This window comes from Sesamum indicum, linkage group LG8, assembly GCF_026168435.1.
Source record: "Sesamum indicum cultivar Baizhima isolate 11 linkage group LG8, ASM2616843v1, whole genome shotgun sequence".
Classification (NCBI taxonomy): Eukaryota; Viridiplantae; Streptophyta; class Magnoliopsida; order Lamiales; family Pedaliaceae; genus Sesamum; species Sesamum indicum.
This window is the reverse complement of record NC_142664.1, coordinates 2,300,700-2,321,708: the sequence shown is the minus strand read 5'-3', so window position 1 is coordinate 2,321,708 and position 21,009 is coordinate 2,300,700. Positions and strand designations below refer to the sequence as shown.

General features: G+C 36.3%; 1 protein-coding gene and 1 long non-coding RNA gene across 9 annotated transcripts; both read left to right on the top strand.

The window, feature by feature from the left end:
• Positions 1-411: 411 nt before the first annotated feature.
• On the top strand, positions 412-3,285 carry LOC148787099 (uncharacterized). Its single transcript, XR_016066676.1, has 2 exons — positions 412-743; positions 864-3,285. It is a non-coding gene; the product is annotated as an uncharacterized LOC148787099 (long non-coding RNA).
• Positions 3,286-6,380: 3,095 nt separating this feature from the next.
• Positions 6,381-18,875, top strand: LOC105167446 (histone acetyltransferase HAC1). Of its 8 annotated transcripts, XM_088883323.1 has the most exons (19): positions 6,981-7,040; positions 7,887-7,964; positions 8,057-8,213; positions 8,927-9,038; positions 9,255-9,531; positions 9,643-10,161; positions 10,316-10,674; positions 10,819-12,147; positions 12,681-12,977; positions 13,059-13,337; positions 13,982-14,110; positions 14,565-14,765; positions 14,876-15,018; positions 15,117-15,429; positions 15,708-15,847; positions 16,740-16,818; positions 16,928-17,317; positions 17,881-18,098; positions 18,233-18,875. In XM_088883323.1, the coding sequence occupies exons 1-19, from the start codon at positions 6,995-6,997 to the stop codon at positions 18,342-18,344; spliced, it is 5,178 nt and encodes a 1,725-aa protein (XP_088739449.1). In that variant the 5' UTR covers positions 6,981-6,994; the 3' UTR covers positions 18,345-18,875. The 8 variants fall into 8 exon arrangements, with proteins under 8 accessions (XP_020552151.1, XP_011085470.1, XP_011085471.1 ...); XM_020696492.2 differs by lacking the exon at positions 6,981-7,040 and adding an exon at positions 6,381-6,532 and having other exon boundaries at positions 10,316-12,147; XM_088883322.1 differs by having other exon boundaries at positions 10,316-12,147.
• The last annotated feature ends 2,134 nt before the right edge of the window (positions 18,876-21,009 follow it).

Below are 21,009 nucleotides of genomic sequence, written 5' to 3'. Positions count from 1 at the left end.
ATTAATGTATAATAGACTTAAAAAGAATCCACCAGAATGAACTAATGCACATACTAAAGCAGTTAAGTTGATCAAACAAAAAGTTAAATCATTACCATGCTTAACACTCGCTAATCCTAATTGAAAGAAAATAATAAAAATAGATGCCTATGAAATAGGATTTGGGGGAGTACTAAAATAAATTGATGAAATAAACAAGAATGTTTAGTTAGACTTCATTCATGAAAATGGAAGGTAGCCCAACGAAATTATGCTACTGTTGCAAAAGAAGTTCTTGCCATTGTTAAATGTGTTTTAAAATTTCAGGATGACTTGTTAAATGAAGAATTCACCATTACAACATATTTATTCTGCTGCTAAAATTTCAAGATGACTTGTTAAATCAAAATTTCACCATTAGAACATGTGAGGCCCTTCATCCAAGACCTTTGGAGCCGTGAGGTAACAGGAGATGTTGGGGCTAGAATCTTGCAGCGCTTGCGAGGAGTACTTGAGGAGCTAATTAGGTGGGACAAAATGAGATTCGGCCATGTGAGCAGATGTGTCAATGAGTTTGAAACACGATTAGCGACTCTTACTAAGGATCCGTTTAATGAAATTATGAAGGGGATGGAGTCATTTGGGGGCGCTTGCATCGTAAGTTAGAAGAGCTATTAACGCGAGAGGAAATTCTATGGAAACAGCAACCAAAGGCTCAGTGGCTTAATGAGAGGGATATGAACACTCCTTATTTCCATGCGAGGGTGAGTGCTAGGAAACGAAAGAATTCCATCTCTCATATTCAAAATCAGGATGGTAACCAGTGCTGCTCTTGGTAAGGTATTCAACATATTATCTCTTCTTATTTTCTTGATTTATTCCAGATGTCTAAGCCATTAGAGGAGGCTATTGACAAGGTTTTAGGGGGACGATGAGAGTTAGCGAGAATATGAATGAGACGCTTATCCAACCCTTCTCACCTAAAGAGGTAAAGCTTGCTATCTCTGAAATGTACTCTTATAAATCTCCAGGGCCTGACAGGATGTCCCCAATCCTTTATCAGAAATATTGGCATATTGTAGGGCCGGAGGTTATTTCCTTTGTTCTTGACTTCTTGAATCATGGGCGCTTTGATGACAAGTTTAATTACACTTATATTATCTGATTCCTAAGTGTGTTTTTCCTGAAAATATGAGCCACTTTTTGCGCTATTAGCCTCTGTAATATTACTTATAAGATTGCCTCTAAAATGCTTGCTAATATATTGAAACCTATTCTCCCTAATATTATATCCGAGTCCTAGTCAACATTTATTCCTGGTAGGCTCATTACTGATAGCGTGCTTGTGGTCTACGAGTTGAATCACTACCTCACATACAAGATATGGGTATGGAAGGGTCATGCATCGCTCAAGTTGGATCTCAGCAAAGCTTATAACCGCGTGGAATGGACTTTCCTTGATAGGGATCTAGCTAAATTAGGCTTCCACACTTGGTTTATTTCTCTTATTCATTTGTGTGTGTCTACTGTGTCTTATCCTTTTATACTTAATGGTCAAAAGTTTGGCTATCTTCACCCCCAACGGGGCCTCCGTCAAAGGGATCCCTTTCCCCATATTTGTTCTTTTTTTGTGCAGAGGCTCTCAGTCACCTCATTTCCGCGGCAATAACGCTTGGGGAGATCCGTAGTGTAGCTGCCGGTCAGCGTGACCTTAGAGTGTCTCATCTACTCTTCACTAATGATACGTTATTTTTTTTTTTTTTTTTGCCAAGCTACACATGATGCCATGCAATGTGTGGGGCGGATCCTGAGGGACTTTGAGGCGGCTTTGGGTTTGATGGTGAGTTTGAAAAGTCCTCGATTGTATTAATGGCAACGTCCTTGGTGAACTTCAAGAAGACCTTGCTAGCATCCTTGGGGTCTAGATGTTCCAAAAAAGAAGTTTTTGAAAATCTTAAAGATAAAGTGTGGGCAATGAGTTGGCGGTGCAAGAATCTATGGCAAGATGAAAGGTGGGCTTGCTTAAATCCATGGTGTAGGCTATGCCAACATTTGTGATGGGTTGTTTTCTCATCCCCGCGATCGTCTGTCAAGAGCTTGGGAGCATGATGGCTGATTTTCTATGGCATAATAGAGATTCTAGGAAGGTTCACTGGATTTCATGGGAGAAGTTATGTGCTAGTAAGAATGAGGGAGGTCTTGGGTTTAGGTATTGGGGGATTTTAATCGAGCAATGTTGGCTAAACAATTGCGGAGAATTATCATGAATCCGGACTCTATGCTTAAGCAAAAATACTTCCCCTCTACAGATGTTCTTAACGCGGTGGCAGGTCCAAGGAGTTCGTTCACCTAGCGTAGCATCCTTGAGGCGTGAGATTTGATTGTAGCAGGGTCAAGGTGATATCCTGGGTTTGGCCGCAACATTCGCATTTGGAAGGATAGGTGGATTCTACGGACCCTGTCTTTCTAGGTGATTCCCACGCCCAATACTCCACGCGAGGAAACTATGGTGGATACATTATTGGACGTGGATGGGTGATGGATTGTGCTCTTGATTCACACTGTTTTTGGGTTGATGATGTTGAGGCTATTGTCGAGGATCACCAGAGCCGATGGTAACTCAGACCAATTGTGTTGGCACTATGAGAAGCAAGGGCGATATTCGATTAAAAGCGCGTACTCTTATTTTTGCCCGTATGTATCGAAACTACAATCTGATAGTTGGCGATTCATTTGGAGCGGTGTCGTACCCCCAAAAGTCAAGTTGTTTGGTTGGAGGGTATGTCGAGATTCGCTTCCTACGTCCTCCAACCTCGAACGACAAGTTGTTTCTAAAGGCGTGGTGTATCTTTGGTGTTGAGTTGAGGGCATTGACTTACTTCATTTGCTACTACGATGCCATTTCACCCGCCTTGTCTGGGCCCTCTCACATCTCCCTTAGTCCGTGATATTTGTCGATCAGTTTGATCCTAAGGCCTGCTTTCGTGGTCTGTATCGAAATTTTGATGATTTGGGCTTCGTCCATGCGTTGCTTATTTGTTGGTTTTTATGGGGGGGGGGGGGCACGTAATAGGTTGTTATTCGAAAATTCTTCTACTTCAGCTCAGGAAATCCTTGAACGGGTATGGAGCATGGAGGGGAACTTTTCGCCAGAGGCCCAAGCTATTTTGGTGTTGGAAGGTTCGTTTCAAGCTCATCAGGATTCTTGCTTTAATTCTATTGGTATAAGTTAAGCTAGTGCTCTGTTTGTTATGAGGGATGGTTTTCTGACAATTTTTGGTTATTTATAATTTTTTTATTGTTGCATCTAAAAAATAAATGAATAATTCCTAAAGTAAATCCCTGACTAATTTATAATTTTGGAAGATTTGACTTTTGGAAAATTAAGTAGATAGTAAAAACTACTAAAAAATCTATTGCACTTGATAATGAGGAAAAAGTAATACAACTTTTTGGATGTCATGGATATATTACTTGAGTTCAGGATCTTTGATTTGTCTAAGTAACTCAATAATATGATTATCAATGAATCGTTCTCATTTCTTTGAATTTAGACGTTAATTCATAAAATTCTTGATGTGGATTTTTCTTAGTTTTTTCCTGTTTACATGAACAAGAGTGTTCTTCTTCTTCCGATTAAAAAGAGGTTGATGAATATTCAAAATATTCTTCGATATTTTTAAGTTTATCTTGGAAGTTAGACTTTTCCTCAGGTTGCCCTTCTGATTAGGATTCTTTTTCTTTCGAAAATATTATATTAATTATATTTTCTTTTTTTTCTTCCTCTAATTAAATAATCTTGTTTTTTAATCTCTTAGCTTTTTGTTTTTGCAACTATTTGCAAGGTGGTCTGTTTCGCTACAAATCTAGTATCTCCTTATTTTCTTTCTAGTATTATTTTTAGCTTGCTATCGAAAGTTGTTTATTACGACTTTCGTCAGAGATATCTGCCTCTGAAAATTGAATGAGAATACCAGAAATAATATTCTTGATTCAATTAATTCGTTTTATTACCATTTTTTGGCTTCTGTTCGGTCTTGCGTTATATTCAATTGGTTCATCCCAAAATTTAAAGTTATAAATAGGCCACTGTAGTTCATTCATGAAAAAAAAAACTTGTATCAAAAAAAGCCAAAAAAAAAAATCATTTGTTAAAATGATTAAAAGAAAAGTATGAAAAATTATATCGTAAACCCTCGATAAATTGAGTATGACAATATTTGGGTTGTGCCCATGCAAAAAGAAAAGAGAAAAATAAAACATGTGCTTTTTCCAGTAAAATTGGTAACTTTTTATAGAAATTCAATTAAATATGTATCGTTTTTAAATTATTGTCCTCAATTATAAAATTAAAATCGAAATGAATCAAAATAGAATTTTGTTTGTGTATTGAATAAAATGAAAGCCAAACATGTCTTTACATAGGCGAGGTCTCGCCTAAATTTTTCATCCAAAATTGGGTTTAATAAAATAAACGGGGATACTCAGGTGGATGAAAATAAAATACTTTGGGTAACAAATCTGATGATTTGAAAACATGGGGTATTAAAATTGAAAAGGGGGTATATACTTCGAATATGAAAAGTGAAAATATCCCATTTGGTATTCAATTCATTTTCGATTTTTGGCTTCCAATTACCAAATTGTACCTAAAATACAAAAATATTATTTTTACATACATGTATTTATTGATTAATTTTGTACTATTTTTTTTCTGTTACTTATCAATAATTTAAAATAACAAACAAGAAGTAAAGTTTTGATTTTAATATTTAATTTGTATACATATATATATATATATCTTATATCTATATTTTGTATCCATTATTTTTATCCAAAATTAAAAAGAAAATAAGATTAAGAAAAAAGAAACTGAGAGTCTTCTTAATTTTTCTTTCCTTTTTATTTTATCTTTTTAGATAAGAAATCAAGTTAAAATAACTTTTAAGGAGTTTGTAATATTTTATTGAAATATTCAGTGGAATTTAATAAATGCATATGAAGTATTTTATCAATTTTAATAATTCCTCATCATAAAAAAATAATATATTTTACGCACCATAAAATAAATGATATAACTTCCATTGGTGAAATTTTGGTAATAAAAAATAGAGATAATTTATGTGTTAGGTAAAAATAAATATGTGTCTTCATTGTGAAAAGTTAAATATATAAACAAAATATGGATATAAGATATATATATATAAAAAAACAAATTTAAATCGTAGAAACTTACTAGTTTAGTTTGGAATAAAAAGTTTATTATTGTGGCTGAAGAACAATAAAGAAGAAAAAAAGGTAAAAGTAAAATTAAAGTGCGCTTTTACCACATGTCAAGCACCCATCGAGTTAGGTGGGCACTCGAATGGGTGGCATCAACTGAGCCATAGATTTTATACTATTTATTTTCTTGAAAATTATAATTTGAGTATACTCAAACTTAACTCCAAGTATTCAAATGACGCTCGAGCTTTAAGCAAAAGTTCGAACACTTTTGAGCCTAATATATATAAAAAGAGAACGACAAATATAATGTATACCTAAACAAAATCAATTTACTCGACTATAATTGAAAGATGATTTTATTATACGATTTTATTTGATTCAGCTTACATATTGAGAGAACTTGTCAATCTCTATAATTGAGGAGGGGGGAGGGGGGGATAATTTGTTTGTTAGATTTATGGGGGGTAAAACTAAAAAAAGTGTCTCAACATTGGGGGCATTTGAAAATATGTATAGAGATTTAAAGGGGTCAAAATGATATAAGTTCTCAAATTTGGGGCCAATTCATAATAGGGATAGTTACACTCAACTATCCTAAAATTCGTGTCATTACACATAAACTCCTTGTAGTTTGAGAAATTACATATAGCGTTTTCGCCTAGCAAATAAGTCTCTCCGTTAGTCAAAATTCACTGAGTTTACTGATATTAACAAAAAAATTGATATTTACCATCAATTGACTGATTATTAACTTATTGCTGGTTAAGTAATTTATTTTTGGATTAAACTACCTTTAGGTGAAAATATGCCTTTTCACATGCATTAACGTGTGAAGATGTATAAGGGTAATTTGGTTATAAAAAAATTTTATTTGACTTGTAATAAGTCAGTATAAATTAATCAGAAGTTAATATTTATATATTTTTTCGGGTTTTTTGTTAATATCCTCAAGTTCCTGATTAATGAAGGGACTTATTTGTTATATTAGAGCAAATTTCAAAAATGCTAAATGTAATTTTTTAAATTACACAGAGTTTACGTATAATTATACCAAACCTTAAGGGAAGGAAGTATAATTATTTCTTCAATATAAAGGTGTTACATTGGTAATAATTGAAATTACAAAAGTGTATACTAAAAATAAAGGGGAAAAGAAGACAAGTTAAATACGGTCCACTATACTCAGAAATTAACAAAACGCCCAATTCCTAAATCAACCCCGTTCCTTCTGCAAATCATCGTTCTCCAACGAGAACTGCTTACGACGCCGTTCAAGCTTCGGCGCCGCCATTAGCTGCCTGCTGAGCTCTTCACGGCTTATCTATTGGTCGTTCCTGACTCGTTCTGCTCATCTCGGTGCCTATTCGTTGCGCTTTTCAGTTTTGGGCTGTCTTTGATTTGTGTGGGTCACTGGATTTTGCCCTTTTGGTTTGATTCAATCCTTAATTGAATTTTTTTTAGCCCCATTTGAGAATCCAACTTGTATTTAATCTGAACTGATGATGCCTTAGATTGAATTCCCCCAATTTGATGGAACCCTAGCATGTTTAAATTTACACGATTTTGGGTTGATCGCGTTTGTGCAATTAGTTTCACCCAGCACATTTTGTGGGCGGGCTTGATTGCACTCTCTATATTTTGCTATGCATGTGATCAAGATTCTCGGTGATTCAATGCTATGAGCATTTTGGTTTAGTATTCGTTTTATGTTGGACAAGTTAAAATGTAGGATTCTAGTAAGGAAATTAGCACTCTTTTGTATTCTTATTGTGTAGTTTTTGGAGATCAAATGCTAGTTCGTTTGCTCAGAAATAGATGGACATCAGACCTGCTTGGTAAAGTGAAAACTTTTTGGAGTATTTGTTGTTATTTCATTGATCCTTCGACAGTGTAACTGATGTAGCTGCTAATGTGCTGGCAGGATTTGCATTTATGCCTGTGAACTGCATTTTTAGTCCAATGTCCCATATTCTTCAAAATCACCTGTCTTTTCTATATTAAGTTAGGGAGTTTGTTTTTTGTACTTCTGACTGGTGAGAGGATATGATGAGTTGACAGTGGAACTTGTAGGGCTTGTAGTTAGCAGTTTGTTAAGAATGATTTGATAGGATTGGTTTTCTGTTTGATTCTGTGGCTATTATTTGAGTTCTGACACCTAGAAGCATTCTATTTTGTTTGGAACATATGAATGTGGGTTTACCTTGTCTGAAGCTGGTCTCAGATGAATATTACCTCAAATTAAAATCTTTCTTCAAATACGACTTCGTATTGTAACATCCTGTGTTTCTTTGATACGAGGCAGAGAATGGTATAGTTAGTATTTTTCCTGGAAACGGAATGACAAGAGTTGCTTGAAACTAAAGTGGGAAATTTTCTATGGATGATTGGTGGAATTCTCATCTTACAGAGATTTTGTGCGACCTTTGACAGTTGGAAATATGAGACTAGCTAATTGAACAGTGCACATCAGACTAAAGAGTATGCGATTATGTTTAAATTTGCAATTTAGCATCAGTGTCCCTTTGGTTTAAACATATTCAGTAAAACTGTCCTGCTGCCTTTTCTGCCCAGAACATTCAGAAGAAGCCTGCATGCATAATGAAATTTGCGAAATTTTCAGTTGAATGTGGATTCTCATTCTAACTTCCTTCTTTTTCATATTTTATGGTTTGCCTTTACAGGTATTTGGACCATTTTCCCTGTGCACTTTGGGCAGGACTTGACTGGATGGAGACGTACTGGTCCAGCTAATTTGGTTTGTACGTCTACATGGTGGAAGTTTGATTTCAAATTTGCGAAGTGCATGTTTGCTACCGCACATTAAAAATGAATTTGCAAACGCACCATTCAGGGCAGATATCTGGACAAGTACCAAACCAAGCTGGTACTATGTTGCCTGGGCTGCCGCAGCAGAATGGAAATCCCATGCAAAATCCCAGTATCCATCGTGGTGTCCTGAATACTGACCCTGAATACGTTAAAACACGCAGATATATGCAAGAAAAGATGTACGACTTCTTGTCTTCTTGTTATTTATGGCCTTCAATGGCATATGGTCATGTGATGATTGTTATAGATAACTAATTCATGATTCTTCTTTTTCAGCCATATTTACGATTTCCTATGTAATAGAAAAAGGAAAAAATTAATGCAAACCAAGTTCTGTAAAAATCTATGTTTAAAGATGCAGTAGTATTTATTTCTCCTGGTAGTTTCTCCGCTTTAAAAGGATTTATGTGTTCTTCTTGTCTAATTCAATTGAAGTTACACAAAACTGGATGTTGAAAGGGCACCAAGTTACATTAATTAGAAAGCTTTGACTTGTCTTGCTTGACCTTAATATAATCACCTTTTCTTTGTTACTAACAATATTAAGGAATAAAATACCTGATGTACTATCAAGTCCTGTTCATGGTAAGCTTTGACTTGTCTACCCTTGTTTTGGCATTCCTTTTATGTAATTACCATACTAAGACATTTTTTGTCAATTATAAAACACGATATAGCATATGTGCATCCAAGTTCTGCAGCTTTATATATAACATTCCTCTGTTGCTATCCTGGTTGAATTTTTTTTAACTTCCCTCTTCTCTATCTTTCTTTTGTAAAGTTTTTGATATTTCAGGAATTAAGTGCCTGCCATACTTCATAGAAGCACTGCTTTTATTATGATTGCATATGTGGTAAATGCTGCTAAAGTTTTACCTTTGCTGTTTTGCAGATGGGAATTTCTTATGCAGCGGCGCCAACAATCTCATGAGGTGCCCAACAAAAAAATGATTGATTTAGTAAAACGTCTAGAAGAGGCTTTGTTCAAGAGTGCCACGACAACGGTGTGATAGATTTTCATTCTGTTATTCTACTTTTATGAATAAGATATGCTCTTTTTCTAGAACGTATACATAAAAGTGTTTCTAATTGAATTTATACTTTTTCATGAGGTCTAGCTTTATAATTCTATAGGATTGTTGAAGTGCTTATAACAGACAGTCGTATTAAAGGATTACTTTCCATCAGGCCCTTACTTGGTTTGATTTTTCTTTTACCAGGAGGAGTATCTAAACCTGGCAACTCTCGAAAGTCGCTTGCATGTTCTAATTAAACGTCTACCTATGAGTAATCACAACCAGCAGTTCTCACATGCTAACCCCTCTGTGTCTATTGGTACAATGATTCCGACCCCTGGATTGCAACAAACTGGAAATTCTAGCCTTGTTGGGACTCCATCTGTGGACAGCTCTTTGGTTGTCAATAATAGCTCAAACACAATTGCGTCCTCCACAGCGAATTCAGGGAACTTCTTGCCTACAGGAAATGGGTCTTCTGGTAATGTATATGGGGGTTCTTTTAGTTCATCTGATAGTAGGTTTTTAGTCTTCTGCTGTGGCATTGATTAGATTTGCCCTTCCTCTCTTGCCTCACGAATATCTCTTTCAGGAGCTTTGGCCGGTGGATATCAGCACTCATCTTCTGCTTTCTCAGTCAATTCTGGTGGAAATAACATGATGACATCCATGGGTGGACAGAGAATGACAAGTCAGATGATCCCTACTCCTGGATTTAGTAGTTCTAGTAATAATGACGTAAATAACAATGCTGATAACCAGTCATTCATGAATATGGAGTCATCCAGTAATGTTGGTGCATTTCCAGCTGTTGACTCTTCAATTGTATCACAGCCTATGCAACAAAAGCAGCACGTTGGTGGTCAAAACAGTCGTATGTTACACAATATTGGTGGGCATATGGGTGGTGAAATAAGATCTACATTGCAGCAAAAGTCTTATGGATTATCAAATGGGCCCTTGAACGGAGGGCTGGGAATGGTGGGAAACAATATGTCCATGATGAATGGTCCAGGAACAACCGAAGGCTATTTATCTGGAACAATGTATGGAAACTCCACCAAACCGTTGCATCAACACTTTGACCAGCATCAGCGACCAGTAATGCAGGGTACTGATTCTTTCTTGAAGACCCTAACCTTTCTTCTGTGCATGTGTGTGGTTGCAAATGCAAATGCAGAATAGACAATGTGCAATAATATGTGTATTTTATGTCAATGGAGGTTTTTACATTTTATTTTTACTGGAGTTGTTCTACTTTACAGGTGATGGATATGGAATGGGTGCTGCCGATGCTTCAGGGTCTGGAAACTTGTATGCTTCTGCGACATCTGTTGGGTCTCTGATGAACAATCAGAGCTTGAATGTGATATCAATGCAATCTATGCAAAAAGCAACCTCACCCTTGATGATTAATAATCAGCCTAATGTACACTCTGTAACGACTATGAAGCCTCAACCAATTGATCAATCAGACAAAATGAATTATCACCCTCAGTATTCAGTGAGAGAAAATCTTGTACAACCTCATCAACAACAACAATTTCAACAGCCGTCTCACCAGTTTCAGCGCCAGCAACTTGTCCAGCACCAGGTCCCACAAAGGCAGCAAACTCAAAACCAGGTTTTCTTAAAGAATGATACATTTGGTCAATCTCAGCTGTCATCCAATATAGTTTCTGAGGCAAAGTCTGCCCATGGGATTGAGCATCGTGATGAAATTCTACATTCACAAGTCTCTGACCCCTTCCAGTTCTCTGATATGCAGAGTCAGTTCCAACAGAACCCTATGGAGGACCGGTCAAGAGGTACTCAGTTGCTGCCGCATCCAGTTGGTCCACAGGATGTGAGTTCATCACTAACTCAGACTTCAGATCAGATGCAACAGTTGTTGCATCCGCAACAATTTGTTGGTAACCCTCAAAGTGATTTTGGCGGTCTTGCTAGTGGCATGCAACCAGATGACACATTGCGTGGTCAATGGTATTCCCAAGATGTATCTCTTGTATCAGGGAGACTCCCACATGATCAAAATGTGCAAGATGAATTTCATCACAGATTAACAGGGCAAGGGCAAGATGGAGCTCAGCTAAATAATTTATCCTCTGAAGAATCAGTAATTGGTCAATCAGATGCTCCCAGATCAGCAGAAGCTCCGAAAACAAGTAATGCCATATCTCGATCTAATAACCTTAATCGTGAAAGGCAGTTCAAGAACCAACAGCGGTGGCTCTTGTTTTTGCGGCATGCTCGTCGATGTCCTGCTCCAGAAGGGAAATGCCAAGAGCCGAACTGCTTGACGGTTCAAAAACTATTGAGACATATGGAACATTGCAATGTATTTCAGTGTTCTTATCCTCGTTGCTGCGCTACTAGAGTTTTAGTAAATCATCATAGGCGCTGTCGTGATGGTAGCTGCCCTGTTTGTATTCCAGTTAAGAATTATGTGCAACAGGCGCAATTAAAGGCACTTGCTCGTCCTGATTTCAGTTCAGGGTTGCCTGGTTCTGTCAATGGTTCCTGTAAATCATATGAGAATGCTGAAATTTCTGGAAGATCAACCCCGAAGACGAGCCAAATGATAGCTGAAACTCCTGAAGATCTACAGCCTTCTATTAAACGCATGAAAATTGAACAGGGAGCTCAGTCTGTTGTCTCTGAAAGTGGAGCTTCTGTTGCACTGAAGTCCACTATAAAAGAACCTCCAATCCAGGATGCCCAGCATTCTGAACAGCATCATGATCCTCATATTCCAAGAAAATCTGAAATTAATGAAGTGAAAATGGAAGTTTCAGGAAGTGTTGGACAATTAAGTTCCAAAATGATTGAAATGAAGAAGGATAGCTTGGAAGATGCCTACATCCAGAGGCCAGAAGGTGATCCTACTGCAAAACTAAACTCTACTGGATTTGGAATACAGGAAGTCATTAAAGCCGAGAAGGAAATGGGACAGTCTAAGATGGAAAATCCACCATTACATTCTGAGAACACGTCCAAGTCTGGCAAGCCGAAAATAAAGGGAGTATCATTGACAGAGTTGTTCACTCCTGAACAAGTCCGGCAGCATATTACAGGTCTTAGACAGTGGGTAGGCCAGGTTAGCATTATGTGTTGTTTATTTTATGGGGTTGATGGCTGCATTTTTGTTCTGATTGATAAGGACATGCATGTATGCAGTTCATGGCCATAGAAGGCCCCGTATGTTAGTATTTGCATGTGAAAGTGAAAGCATCTTCATCAAATATTTTTATCATCAACATAAACTATAAGTCTAACATGCAGCCGACCAGGAATGGAAAATTTGGAGTGAAGCATTTGTTTCCAGAAAGCTAGACAATTTATGAACTCACATTAAATTTAGTCAAGTTTCATTTTCTGGCTTTTACATAACTGAGTTGATAGATGTAGAAGCGAGCAGGCATTTTTATTTTTATATTATTTCCTGAAAGTTGTTGGAGCATTTTATGTTATGATTTATCTATTTTCTTTCTTCTCTTGCTTAAGCTCCTTTTGGGTTCTTTTTATCTCTCTAGTTATGCCTTCACCTTCTCATGAAGCTTGATGTACAAGAAAGTCACTTCTTAGGTATGATTCACCGTTTTGATGAAATTTACATGTTGTATTACACAGAGCAAAGCAAAAGCAGAAAAGAATCAAGCGATGGAGCATTCAATGAGTGAAAACTCTTGCCAGTTATGTGCAGTCGAGAAGCTTACCTTTGAACCACCCCCTATATATTGTACACCTTGTGGTGCTCGCATTAAAAGGAATGCTATGTATTATACCGTTGGAGCTGGTGAAACTCGTCATTACTTTTGCATTCCGTGCTATAATGAGGCTCGTGGCGACACCATTGTAGTTGATGGAAGTGCTCTTCCAAAGGCAAGGATGGAGAAAAAGAAAAATGATGAGGAAACTGAAGAATGGGTATGCCACTTTAACATATACAGATGTTGTTTTGCCCATGACACATAGTCCTCTGAGATACTAATATTTATTTTCTTGCAGTGGGTCCAATGTGACAAGTGTGAAGCGTGGCAGCATCAAATTTGTGCATTATTCAATGGTAGAAGAAATGATGGTGGACAAGCTGAGTACACTTGTCCAAATTGTTATATAGAAGAAGTTGAGAGAGGTGAACGTGTGCCATTACCGCAGAGTGCTGTTCTAGGAGCAAAGGATTTGCCTAGAACAATTTTGAGTGATCACATGGAGCAGCGATTATTTGCAAAGCTCAAGCAAGAAAGGCAGGACAGAGCAAGGCTTCAAGGCAAAAGTTATGATGAGGTGACCCCGTTACTCGTGTGCACTATGTGATGCATTTTCCTTTTGTGATCTTCTTGAAGGATAGTTCAACTGAGGTGTTTGCTTTAGATGTGTTTCTTTTCAATGTTGAGAGTTGTTATCAATGCGTTGGAGAGATGCTAAGGAAACATATAAGCTGATATTTTGTGGTAAAACTTGCAAGATTTCCAATTCTGCGAAGGATCGCTTCTTAAAAATTATTTACAAGTCTGCTGCTTTTTAATGAAGTATCGTTTTCTTATTTTATCCTTTAATATTTACACACAAACTATTATAGTTTGTGTTCTTTCCTATTTCCTATCCTAAATATGATTAATGGATTCTGCAATTGACTTTGTAAGTTATATCATTAATTATTTTCACATTTTTTTAAAAACTTTGGAATTGAAACTATTAAGAAGAGTTCCACCAGTTGCGAATAATATTGAAGCTAGACACAGGTGAGAAATCAAATGGTTATACCAGGTGCATTTGCATACCAAATTGGATAAGATGTTTTGGGATTTATTTTTCCGTTGTAACCAAGTATTTTTAACTGATTCTGTGCGTATTTAGTAATGTTATTCATTTCATTCTTAGTATTGTAGTTTATGTGATTGTTGTTATTATTATATGAACTTTGGCAGGTGCCAGGAGCAGAAGCACTTGTTATAAGAGTGGTGTCATCAGTGGACAAGAAGTTGGAAGTTAAACCGCGGTTTCTTGAAATTTTCCAAGAGGAAAATTATCCTGCAGAATACCCATATAAATCTAAGGTCCGTCTTATGTGCATATATCAATTAAGACCACCAAACTTGGAAGTCTAGTACCTCATTCAGTTTATTTTATGTGAAAGAATCTAGAAGAGTCTTAGTGTGAATAAGTTACATTTGGTGCTGCTTCTAATTCTAGAAAAAAATGTGAACCTGCATATCAAAAGTTGTATCAATGGGGAAGCTGTTAATTTGTGATTCTATTTGAGAATTGAAGTCTAGACAAACTGAGTTGAACTTTATCAGGTCTCCCGGTTGGGCCTCTTATTATTAGTATTCTTGTCGTTTATATTGTTATCTATTGTCATGGGGTGGGTAGAGGTTTGCAGAAGATTGAGTAACCAAACAGTAAATAGTTAACTGGAGATTTGTTCTCTTAAAATGCCTCCTTAGATATCTTGTGTTTAACAAAGGAAATCTAGTTTATGTAATAGTACAAATGGTTTCTATCTTCCAGGTAGTACTATTATTTCAGAAAATTGAAGGTGTTGAAGTCTGCCTATTTGGGATGTATGTTCAAGAATTTGGATCCGAATGTCAGCAGCCTAATCATCGCCGAGTCTACCTATCTTACCTGGACTCAGTTAAGTATTTCAGGCCGGAGGTTAAAGCAGTGACTGGAGAAGCTCTGCGGACATTTGTGTACCATGAAATTTTGGCAAGTTTCTGGACCCATTGCTCTTTTGCTATTGCTATCATCCTCTGTATTGGCAAGATATTGAGTTGCAATTTCTGGTGCAAGTATCCATAATATTCTTCTATTTTCAGATTGGATACTTAGAATACTGCAAAAAACGTGGTTTCACTAGCTGTTATATATGGGCTTGCCCTCCATTGAAAGGGGAAGACTACATTTTGTATTGCCACCCAGAAATTCAGAAGACACCAAAGTCAGATAAACTTAGGGAGTGGTAAGTTTGGTGGTTGTTTGATTATGAGATTGTTGGTTATGAGTTCTGAGCTAATATGCCCCACTATTTCACTTGAATTGTCGCTTTGGTGGTTTCAGGTACTTGTCCATGCTAAGAAAAGCTGCAAAGGAAAATATTGTAGTTGACCTCACTAATCTCTATGACCATTTCTTTGTGTCTACCGGCGAATGTAAAGCAAAGGTAACTGCAGCTCGGTTGCCATACTTTGATGGAGATTATTGGCCTGGTGCTGCAGAGGACATGATTTATCAACTACAGCAAGAAGAGGACGGGAGAAAACAGCATAAGAAGGGAACTATGAAGAAGACGATCACGAAAAGAGCTCTGAAGGCATCTGGCCAAACTGATCTTTCTGGAAATGCATCAAAGGATTTGCTGTTAATGCACAAAGTAATTTTGCTGTCAAATTCTCAAAGTTTGCTTGTATTTTCCAGTGCTATAAGCAGGGATAATTTTATTTTAGCATCTATCAATTTTGATATTGTTGTTATTATCCTGCAATATCACAAGTTTAAGTGGATTACCTACATATACAATTTTTAGTTTATTATGTTGCGCCTTACGCCTTTATTTCATTCTTTGTGCTTCTCTCTTCCCGGCACATATTAAAGTAGAAGTGTTGCTGCTGCTTCCGTTTCTTGGTTCTCAAGGTTACTTTGTTTATGTAGCTCGGTGAAACAATATCTCCCATGAAGGAGGACTTCATCATGGTACACTTACAGCATGCATGTACGCATTGCTGCATCCTGATGGTCTCTGGAAATCGTTGGGTTTGCAAACAATGCAAAAATTTTCAGCTATGTGACAAGTAAGGATTCTTCTAACTTTTTGGGGTTCATAGTAAATCCTTTTCATGTGTATGTCATTTTCCTAAATACTATTCTATTTCTAGTTTTGGTGATTTAGTAGTGTTATCAAGCTTTTATGTTATTAAATAGTAGTGCTTTTTAAGTTTAATCGACAACCATCGACTGGCTGGAAGTGGAGTAAGTTGGTTATGCCATGCGATATTATTTCATGCATCCTTGAGAGAATCTTTTTTCTTGCGTTGTTTGTGCACCATTATAAGCTGCTCACAATTAATGGTTTTGCGAGTGAGCTGATTCTTCAATATGAGATAAGGGAATTAGGAGACAGAATCGAAGGTGCAGAGTTTTAAATAATTGAAACGGTTGCTAGTTAAACTTTTAGTAGTTCACCGCAGTATGATTAACATTGTGGTCAAATGGATCGGTCTTTATACATGTAATAACTATTATGAATTCTGATACTCCCTTAGCGATACTTATTTCTCTTAAATGTAAAATTCTATCACATTGGACCATGTTTCTGTTTATATATAGATTTCCTTTTGCTTCTAATATAATTACGGCTGGTAAGAATGAAAAGAGAAGTGCTAAACAGTGCCTTCAAAAATCCCCCTTTTTGCATATGATATGATGTTAAGTATGATTAGTTGCATCAGCTTGCAATAATTGTTATGTTTGAGTACTTTCTACTTGTTATTTTTTGTAGTTTTCCTTGCTACAGTTGATATTACTATATAAAGATAATTTGTTGCTTGAAAGTTTATGGAACTCTTCCAAGTTAGCTGATCAAAAGTTGATGGAGCAAATAGATTTGTCTAGGCTTCATCAGTCATGTCCTTGAATAATATGTACATCCTGCAGTACACTAATGAAACCTATCTTTTGTTTCAGGTGCTATGATGCTGAGAGAAAACGCGAGGACAGAGAAAGACATCCTATCAACCAGAAGGATAAACATACGCTTTATCCTGTAAGTCTGTAGGACTACAATTTTGGTTGACTTGGTTTTCGCAATTTTGCATTTCTCGTGCGTTTCAAATTGATTTAGCTTTTGGAGTAAGTAATTGATGAACATGCAGGTTGAAATCACTGGTGTCCCTGACGATACCAAAGACAAAGATGAGATACTTGAGAGTGAATTCTTTGACACCAGACAGGCGTTTCTCAGCCTTTGTCAAGGAAACCATTATCAGTATGATACTCTGCGTCGAGCTAAGCATTCCTCCATGATGGTCCTCTATCATCTTCACAATCCTACTGCCCCAGCTTTTGTGACAACATGCAATGTATGTCACCTTGATATAGAAACTGGGCAAGGTTGGCGCTGCGAGACATGCCCTGATTATGATGTATGCAACACATGTTACCAAAAGGATGGAGGAATCGATCATCCTCATAAATTAACTAATCATCCATCAAATGATCGTGATGCACAGAACAAAGAAGCCAGGCAATTACGAGTTATGCAGGTATCTAGTACTTATCTTTGTTTTCAAGCATTTAAGGTCGCCCACTTTTATTTTTTATAACCTTATCTGTTTGCCCTCAAGAATATGGATTTCCAGTCTGCTATTTTGTTGCTTCTTCATAACTCTTTCTCCTTAACCAAAGAAAGGTAATAAAGTATATAATTGGTTAAAAATCTAATTGCTCAAGAATACTCATCCATGATGTTCTAAGCAGCATCTTGCATGAAATGCTGGCTGTGATAATTTTGGAGTACAGATGTAAATTGGATGAACATTTAATACTGACAACTCATCTACTTTAACTTTCAGTTGGTTGAAATCCACTTCTACATTAAAATAATTAATTAAAGCACTACTGAGTGACGTTTAATTCTTTAAGATGATTAATATGTAAAAGGCATCCGAAGTGGATTAACAATTGCAGTCCAAGTGGAATGCTCGTTTCTTTACGTGGTTATGATCATGATCCATCAAATAATTTATCGTTGAACTAAGCACTACACATTTTCTGTGGAAGCTCAACTTCTTTGGATGAGATATGACTTCCGTTATTTGTTTTGCAGCTGAGAAAGATGCTTGATCTCCTGGTTCACGCCTCTCAGTGTCGCTCTCCTCATTGTCAATATCCAAATTGCCGCAAGGTGAAGGGACTTTTCCGCCATGGTATGTTGTGCAAAGTGCGTGCTTCTGGAGGTTGTCTACTGTGTAAGAAAATGTGGTATCTCCTTCAGCTTCATGCTCGAGCGTGCAAGGAATCTGAATGCAGCGTCCCACGATGCAGGTTTGTTCAGGAATCTCTTTGGACTTTGACAAATGCGTCTTCCCACATATCTTAACTTACTTTCATCCTCGTGAAAAAAACTAATATTTTCATGGAAATGATCATATTCATCAATTCAAGCATTTTTGGTGCAGAGACTTGAAGGAGCATATGAGAAGGCTGCAACAGCAGTCCGATTCTCGACGAAGGGCTGCTGTTATGGAAATGATGAGGCAACGCGCTGCAGAGGTTGCTGGCAATTCTTGATGTCCAGTTGTATATATACACTAGTGGCAGCTTTTTGAGGAAAAAACTGTTCCAGAGCGAGCCAGATAAGTTATCGTTTGACAAGTGATGCATTATTTGAACTCGCAAGTGGTAGAAAGGAAGTCGGGCTTCTTACTATGGTTGGAGGACTCCATAACAAAACAAATTTGTGGGAGTTTTGCTTTTACCATCACTGGGCACACATTTTTTTTGGGTTCATACTTCTCCAGATAAGCTTGCTAGGGAAGTTCATGATAGAAGGTCCACTGCTTGCTTCTACTATGGCGAACTCACAATTTAGGGGGGCAAAAGGTTCAGAATTTATGTCTTCGTCTAGATAAGTTATTCTTTGATTTTCTTTCTTGTATTTCATCTGTTGCCATCAATGTTTGATGGCGAGTGTACTATAGTTACCTTTGCCTGTCAAGATTTTTCTTGCCAAAGTAGTAACAAGAGAAGCTCAGTTTTTCTCAAATTCTCATCTCAGTCCCGTTCATCGTCTTTGTGAATATATGCCTTTGGAATTAGCTATATCTATTTCTCTCCCATTTCTCGACTTATTATGTGTTTGATACTTGGCAGTTCTCTGCACCTGTTTGATGTTTTTTTACGACACATATTGCGGATGAGGATAGTTGTTCTGGGACCACTGTAACGCTTATTCGTTCCAACAGCGACAAACGTGGTCTTGTTCGTTGTCTTTTGTTTGAGGTTCCATGTTTATTGTTTACGGAAAATTCTTGGTGAGTTTTGGTTCTTTGTGAATAGCTAAATCCATTCATATTTGATTTCATGTGTTGGTTTTCTGTCAAAATGAAAGAAACATGATTTCACATTACTGAGTGTATGTACGAGTATAGTGTAGAGTCACATCTATCATTGGATATAGCATTTAGTTAGGTCTCTTTCACATCGATTATGACATTTGGGATAACTGTACCATATGAAATAAATATATTACAAAAATGTCGAAATTTCTTGATAAAAAGTTGTCGGAGAATGTACATATTCAAATTTATCGAACAATAGCATGTAGTACCAATTTTTGTTGTATCACATATTAATATAAGGGATAATGACACTTTCCTTCTATAAAGTTTGTATAATTATACGTAAAATTTTTGTGGTTTGAAAAATTACTTTTAGTACTTATGGGGGTTGTTTTTATCTAACAAATAAGTCATCACACTAGTTAAAATTCACCAAATATGCTGATATTAATATAAGAATTGGATAAAGTTTTTATTTACCTCAAGTTGACTTGTTATTGGTTTATTACGAAATAATTTTTTTTTTTATGTTTAAATTATCCTTATACATCTTTATATATTAATTCATATGACGATGTATACTCAACGTTATAAGGGTAGTTTAGTCAGAAAAAATTATTTTGGCTTGCATAAGTGATCGAGGGTAAGGGTAAGTATCAATTTTCATTGAATTTGTTTCATTTAATTTTTTTGTTAAGATCAACAAATTCAAAAAAAATTTATTGATGGATGAATCTACAGAAACAAATATTAATGGTACTAGATGTAATTTTACAAAGTATACGTATAATTATACTAAATTTCAGCATAGGAAAGTATAATTATCGCGTAAAATAATGATCGTCAAGTCAAAAAGTAAATTTTGTGCAGTAGTTTCTGCCTGATAAAACTAAATACAAACCTGTTCCTTCAGAAAAATAGCTTCATCATCGAACTTATTTGAATATTATCGGTGATAAAATCAGATATTATTCGCTGTCAAACATTTAGGTGAAACTTTGGAGTATGTTTGTAACAGCAAGTTGGGCATACATTGATGAGTCTATCTGGGATTTAGTCAAAGCCAAAATCATATAAGGCGACAACCTATTTCTCTAGATTTGCAATTCTTTGAGCAAAGATAGGAATCTTTGTGAAAGTATATGTTGTTTTGTGACAGGAAATCTTTGTAATGTTTTGTGATTGGGCAATGAGGAATTCTAGTTTTATTAAATTCACATTCACATGCAGCAGGTTTGAAAAGTATGTTGGGCCAATCACGGGTGAAAATAGCCACTACATGTTAAAAACTTGCTCCATTCCAATTGTCCTTGCAAGTTTGAAATTTTGGGGCCTAAAAGGCTCAATCCTACCCCACTTATCACTCTATGCACTAGGGCATGCATCATTTACCAAAAACATAAATAAAAAAAAAATAGTGTTGATTAATTATAATTATAATATTTTTGGGTAAACGGTGATTGTCGATGCAGGATTATGGTATCAACGAGAAAATACTTTGAAAATATTTGTGCGGGATTTGGCGCTTTAACAGACACTCGATGACATACTTTGTTTTGCTAACGTTTGACTAATGCTGATTATCAAATTTGAATTGTACGACGTCGTATATAAAACAACTGTCCCGATTCATGAATTGTATTTTATATGTTTTAAGTAAAGATTCTTATATTTTATTTTTACAGCATTCCAAAATAAACAGATGATCTAACTTAAAACTATTTTTTTTTAAGTAAGTTTATCAAATATGAAAAAAAATATTTTAGTTTTTCTGAAATTGTACACCGAGTAAAATATCCCCACATGGGAGAGAGCACATAGTTTTGCTCAATCACTCTCCATCGCCCATCTCTATAAAAAGGCCAATTCCAAACACATTTCTCACATCTGATAAG